The 7310-nt window shown below is 32.6% G+C and overlaps 1 protein-coding gene across 1 annotated transcript; it reads left to right on the top strand.

Annotated features, from left to right (window-relative positions):
* Nucleotides 1-564: 564 nt before the first annotated feature.
* LOC145115725 (26S proteasome regulatory subunit S10B homolog B-like) lies at nucleotides 565-3756 on the top strand. Its single transcript, XM_079052079.1, has 10 exons — nucleotides 565-802; nucleotides 1747-1866; nucleotides 1945-2081; nucleotides 2169-2330; nucleotides 2453-2539; nucleotides 2625-2711; nucleotides 2800-2937; nucleotides 3009-3200; nucleotides 3299-3397; nucleotides 3493-3756. Exons 1-10 carry the CDS (start codon nucleotides 700-702, stop codon nucleotides 3565-3567), a joined length of 1200 nt encoding a protein of 399 aa, XP_078908205.1. The 5' UTR covers nucleotides 565-699; the 3' UTR covers nucleotides 3568-3756.
* The last annotated feature ends 3554 nt before the right edge of the window (nucleotides 3757-7310 follow it).

Here is a 7310-nt window from a genome sequence, read left to right as displayed (position 1 = left end):
AAGGAATGATGGTCGACGGCTAGAAGGAGAATTAGGGTTACAAGTTTAGAAAAGATAGGAGAAGGAAAAAGAGTTTTTAGGAGGCTTTTAAACACTCAAGATGGATTTGAAAATCAGTAAATAGAGAAGTCGATAACCCATTCGTAAGGATGTATGCTTATTGGGAGCTTGAGGAAATGTGAATCACGTGAACATAATCAAAATCAAGTACAACCTTGTTACGAACAAAATAAATGCAATCAAGTACAACCTTGTTATGAACAAAATAAATGTTGAATCTCTGTGTGTCTATTTAGTGTGCTTGTGCGTACATCAAAGATAAAGTAAAATGTTTGATATATATTGCGATTTAGCATTGTACTAACTTTTAATTTTCGTGGGATGTAAGTGCAAATTTTCAACTATCGTCACTTGTCGATTATCATAACTCGTATAGTCGTTTGCCATGGGTCAGGCCCAAATATAATTGAATATAAATTCTTGAAAAATAGGCCCAAATAACTATGGGCCCAATCAAACTAAATTGAGGATTTGAGATATTGAGTATATAATAGAGCCATTCGAGGCCATGGATTTGGGGATGCCCAAAATTGGTTCTTTTCTTGTTCAACAAGTCGGAAATTATCTTCACCGATTATCTTTTTGAATCGATTAGATCAATCGGTACTAGCACATAGATCCACCAGCTGCGATTTTCCGATGACGAGTGAGGGCGAAGATGCCGTTCGTCGCCGTGGTGCCGTTACCGAGTACCGGAAAAAGATGCTTCAACACAAAGAGCTCGATTCTCGAGTTCGAGGAGGTCAGATCCTCTAAGTTCATTTTTATAAAAGACTAAATGTTTCTGTTACTATGGTTATGCCTTATCTGGCTCACTAGGAATGATGTAGTTTTACTTGTTCGTTGGTGTACTTAATCTGCGTAAGTGTGCGTATATAATTTACATATACAGACCTAATCGTATGCTTTCTTGATTTTAAAATTAGTTGTTTCTATGCTGATTTTTGGAAGTTTATTAATGTGGCGTGACAAGCTATTAAAATGGAAGAGTTCACTATGCCAATGGTTGTATAAATTATGAAAATTTGACATTAGTGTTGCAGAAAATTGGCGAGTTTGTTGAATGTAAGCATCTAGTTATCTAGTTGTGTAGCCTTGTAGGATCTAGGTGGTCCATATAGATTTAATGCTTTTGCTAATCTTTTATTAATGATTAACCCTAGTTGTAGCATAAATTATCTGTCTTAATGCTTTCTCTTGTGTGTGTTCTTGATCAAGCTCTATTGTCGGACCTTATCCAGGAGGAGTTTGATGGAGAAATAATAGGTTTTGGAGGTTGTTCATAGAAGAACTTGTAGTTAACCCCAGAAACATGGACTTTTTAAGTATATATATATGTGACAATTGGTACTTGGGTTCGGCCATTTTGGTGTTTTAACCACCTTACTTGCTGATCGGTTGTCTATGTAGACTGGTATCTATGACATTTGTGGTTAAGCTTATTTATGGGAATCATTTCTAGGTACCCTTTACCTGTAGTTATTTGATATTAACTTTTGCACTTTACTTTTGTGAGTGGTGTGTGGTTATAGACTGATAGTTTCCCTTCTATTAACCATTTGTCATTAGTTTATGTCTTTGAAGATTTCTTGGATACTTTATACTGTCATATAATTGATTTGTTCTAACTTCTAATTGAGTTTGAAATGCCATCTTAACAAGAACAACAAAATTTGATGTTTGCAGTGAGAGAGACTCTGCGTAGTACAAAGAAAGACTATGCGAAAACAGAAGATGATTTGAAATCTCTTCAGAGTGTTGGACAGATTATAGGCGAAGTTCTCAGGCCTCTGGACAACGAACGATGTATTTCTCTTTCATTTTCATAATTTCATTACAACATTTAATTTCTCTTTAAACTTATAAAGTTTTATAATATTACAGTGATAGTTAAAGCCAGTAGTGGTCCAAGGTATGTAGTTGGGTGTCGAAGTAAAGTGGACAAGGAAAAACTGACAGCTGGCACTAGAGTGGTTCTTGATATGACAACTCTCACTATTATGCGAGCACTCCCCCGTGAAGTTAGTATATTCTAAACAACTTTAAAAAAAATAAATAATAATAATAACCTTTTTTTCACATGTTTTGACTATACCATATCTGTGTAGGTTGATCCAGTTGTTTATAACATGCTTCATGAAGATCCTGGGAATGTTAGTTACTCTGCTGTTGGAGGGCTATCAGATCAGATTCGTGAACTTAGGGAATCTATAGAATTGCCTCTCATGAATCCTGAGCTTTTTGTTAGGGTTGGCATCAAACCTCCCAAGGTACATATTATATTATTAATCACTTCAAAATTCCTGCAATTTTTTGTGTATATAATAAATTTAACAAAGTCTATATTCCATATATATATTTGGGATTTTACAAATGTATTGGTTGTGCTTAGGGTGTTCTTCTGTATGGACCTCCTGGAACTGGAAAGACCTTACTAGCTAGAGCAATTGCTAGCAACATAGATGCTAATTTCTTGAAGGTATTTTTTTTTATTATTATTTAGTTTTATGTTTTCTTGAAAATGAATTATTTTAATGACCCATGGGGAATGGAATTTTGAATAGGTCGTATCAAGTGCGATTATTGATAAGTACATTGGAGAGAGTGCAAGATTGATCAGGGAGATGTTCAGCTATGCACGTGATCACCAAGTACTAAAACTTTTGACTTTTACTTTGTTGTTGAATTTTGTAAATAGTTGTTATATGAATATTTATTTTTTATTTGTTGTTGTTGCAGCCGTGCATTATATTTATGGATGAAATTGATGCGATTGGTGGGCGTCGTTTTAGTGAGGGAACCAGTGCTGATCGGGAGATTCAGAGAACACTGATGGAGTTGCTGAATCAGCTTGATGGATTTGATCAGCTTGGAAAGGTTTGTAAAAAAATAACAAAATGTTTTCTTTTGAATTCCAATTTGTTATTTAATTAGATGTGATTTTTTAGGTGAAAATGATTATGGCGACAAACAGACCGGATGTTCTTGATCCGGCTCTTCTTCGTCCGGGTCGATTAGACAGGAAAATAGAGATTCCACTTCCAAATGAGCAATCAAGAATGGAAATCCTCAAAATTCATGCTGCTGGCATTGCTAAACATGGCGAAATCGATTATGAGGCTGTTGTCAAACTTGCTGAGGTTGTTTTTCCCTTGTTATTATTATTATTTTTATCTATGTTTTTTTTTTTTTTTGAGAAAAGAAAATTTGTTTAATGATATATTTTGATTTTGTGTAGGGGTTTAATGGGGCGGATCTTCGTAATGTGTGCACTGAAGCCGGGATGTCTGCAATTCGTGCGGAACGTGATTATGTTATCCATGAAGATTTCATGAAGGTAAATATAATCAATTAATAATCTTTTTTTATTTTATTATTGATGTTATAATATAATATAATATTATTGTTTGTTTTTGGAAAATCTATTATTAGGCTGTACGTAAACTGAATGAGGCTAAGAAGCTTGAATCAAGTGCTCATTACAATGCTGATTTTGGGAAAGAGTGAGTAACTCAAGTAGCTTGTCAAATGGACACACAATTGTATAAGGATTAAGGAAAGGAGAGAAGACTAAGTTTTACTACTTGTCTTGTGTTATGTAAAAGATTCAATTCTCAATTCTCTCAATTCTCTAAGTCATGTCATGCATTCATCCATCATGTTTATGTTTATGTTATGCCTTTTGCTCTTTTTCAATTTTCATAGTTTATCTTTCTTGTGCATTTCGTTTTAGATGTTTTTTATATATGCATCCGAGACTTTACATAATTAAACTTCAATTCTAAAAAAAAACTTGTTTGCTATCCAAAATTGCGAACATTATATTAAACAAAAGCAATATTAACAAGCATTATTAGACAAATTTACATGTTTGGTCATTTATGTTTTGTCTCATTGCATTGTTGGTCCAACTAGGCAAATGTTGCAAGGTTGGTCCTTGTTCTTTGACACTGTATCTTTTCCTGTTAACCCTTCCTTCATGTGTAAGGCATACGAGAGCATTTTAGTCATTTTACCACTTTTACTCACCCTTACTTTCTTTTGCCCTAGAGAAGCGTTTCAACATTGATCTCTAATGTTTGGCAAGAAGAAGCTAAGATATGAATATATGTGTGCAAGTCGGTCCAAAAGAAAATAAGTTCATACAACATATGTTTTTAAAGTTTACAACTTTTTCACATATCCTTGAGCCTTTAAAGGAGTTCCATCTTGTTCTCTATCCTTTCATCAAGAACATGGATGTCATTGTAAAAGGCCAAAAGCTTCTACACATATTCCCCCCTTGACTCACTTAGGTAGTGTTGTGCATAGCGTAACTTCTTTTGAAGAAAGAAGGAAAGCCACGAATATAAATTTATCATGTCTTCCTATATTGACATGATGCCTTTTCTTCTTTGAAGATCCTTCAACAAATCGTGCTAGATTGTACGAATGAGTTGGTACTTACCACAAAGTTCAAAGTTTTTCATCGATGAACTTGTCATGTCTGAATACCCTTACTAAGGGTTGAGTAATATTAGGTCAATTTTTTTGTGGGGGTTAAGTATTTTGTGAACATCCATACTACTTATGATTCTTTGTATAGAAATGCAACTTTAATGCCCCGTCATTGCCATGATACAGAAGAGACGTTTTGTTGGCTATATGTCACCCGTCGGCTTTTGTTGTCGTAGAAGTATAATCGTGCTTTTTTATACATTCCCTCCATCTTTGCCTCACAACCCCTCTCTATCTTTCTCGCACGATTTGTACCCTTCACTGGTTTCTATGAAACGGAAATGGTGGCAATTGGTTGAGATTATGGCTTATGAAGCCGATAAATAAAGACAGAGTAAAGAAACGACGTATAAAACGTTGCATAAAATCAAGGATTTTTAATGATTTTAGGAAATAAATAAAAACAAAAGTACCAATATACCTTAATCGGATTTTAAAATTTACAAATTAGTCCTATGAGTTTTGGAATTTACATAAACAACCCATCTGATAATAAATGTAATATTTTAAGGGTTTAGATCTATTCTTGCGTACTTAACCATCGGTTTAACATATATATATATATATATATATATATATATATATATATATATATATATATTGTGGATGTATAGTTAATTGTGGACCACTCATTTTAGTTATTTTAAGAAAATAATTAATAAATATTATTAAATTAAAGATTATATATTGTGTGGACATATAGTTAATTGTGGACCAATCATTTTAGTTATTTTACGAAAAGTGATTAATGAATATTATTAAATTAAAGACAGTAGAAAAAACTATTTAATTTCATTGTAATGGTATTTTAGTCCATTAATATAAATTTAAAAAAGGAAAATTCCAAATTTTAAAAGATAATTAATTCTCTTGATTTAAAAAATCTGATTTTTTTTTGAAAATTAATTCAATTTCGAGTCTAACGTAATTTGTAAGCATTACCGATTTTATTCTGTCAAAATGTTAGTTTGTTAGAATGATGTTGTTATTATGTTAGAATGTTATTGAAGAATAAGTGTAACAAAATTCTTGAACCCTTAGCTGAATAATAACAATATTTTTATATATTCATAGACATTCAAACTTAAATACAAATTCATACATGTTCTTATAGAATAATATCCTATACATTTTAATATAATTATAAATATTCTAACAGAATGACATCAAAATGAATAAAATGCTTAAAAAAAATAACATTCTTAAATATACAATTGTTGAACAAATACATTTGATCTTCTTCAATATATGGTCCAAATAATCGACTTGATTCCAACTATTATTACAAAAATGTGATGTTTATCGTAAGGATATAATTCTTGGAAGAATATACTTGTTCTTGAACTCGGTTCCAAGTCTTTCTCTTGTATGTGATTGCATGTTCTATAAACCTTCTGCCACAGTGATTATGTAAATATTTTACAAGAATGATTTTGTAAATATTCAATGGTTTTGAATATTCTTAAAGAATTAGTATTATAAAAAATATTGTTGTAAAATACGACGGATCCAAATTGACTTAAATAATATTAGCTCAATGCGGAATGGGATCAAAAATTATCAAAGCGTAATAATCACAACGTAATACGAATAAAATAAATAGAATAGAGACACAGGAATTTACGTGGAAACCCAAATCGGGAAAAAACCACGGGCGGAAGAAGCCGAGAAACAATTCACTATAATTTGCAGTGTTTACAGGGATTATGAAAGAGATTACAAAATAGAGTGGGAGAGCTAAAATACACGGTGGTGTATCAGTATATATATGTAATACTTTTCTATATATACTTGGATAATTTTTTGGTTGTTATGAAACTTCTCTGGCTCAGGCTATTTATAGCCAAAGAGAATACCAATTGCAAAATAAAATGACGTCCAAATTGTAGGCGTCCAATTGTAGGCGCCTATTAATTATATCTGCGCCTTCAAATTATTCAATTTCACATATACTATTCATAGTCAAATTTTGAATGCGCCTAACAAAAGAGTTCACCGTCCATTCTTTCATTCACATATATATTACTATTCATAGTCAAACTATGAATAGTAAATGATAAGTTACTGAAATAACCCCTGAACTATTTGTCACTTGCTAATTTTGGAGGCAACTTTTCCACAATCTCCACCTTGACATCAAAATTAAGCAAGTCATGCTTTACGATTAGTCAAAACCTATAGCTCACCAAACTCTAAAACTTCCATAAGAACCTGCAAATTTTATATAGAGAAAAAATTGTTTCCGAAAAATAAATAATACTTCCTCCACCTACGAGCCTTCAGGCTCAACTGCGATCAGAAACACCCACCATGTCCAAACATAATTTGAACTTGGCTATAGGAAGACTTTTAGTGAACATATCAGCGGGATTATAATCTGTATGAATCTTGTCCACAACACAATCACCTTTTTCAATGATATCCCGCACAAAATGATAATGAATATCAATATGCTTTGTTCGGTCATGAAACATTTGATCTTTACTCAAGAAGATAGCACTCTGGTTGTCACAGAAAACTGTGGTCACCTTTATTCTATCATCGAGTTCTCCAAATAACCCCTTCAACCAGATATCTTCCTTAACTGCTTCTGTAATCGCCATGTACTCTGCCTCGGTAGAAGACAGGGCAACTGTAGACTGTAACTGGGCTTTCCAACTAACAACACAACCATTTAGAGTAAACACATACCCTGTAATTGATCTTCGTTTATCCAAATCTTTGCCATAATCTGAATCAACATATCCGAACAC

The sequence above is a fragment of the Lactuca virosa genome, chromosome 5, assembly GCF_052849685.1.
Source record: "Lactuca virosa cultivar CGN04683 chromosome 5, Lactuca_virosa_CGN04683_v6, whole genome shotgun sequence".
NCBI lineage: Eukaryota > Viridiplantae > Streptophyta > Magnoliopsida > Asterales > Asteraceae > Lactuca > Lactuca virosa.
Note: the sequence above shows the minus strand (reverse complement) of the source record. Positions and strands in the feature narration are given on the sequence as shown.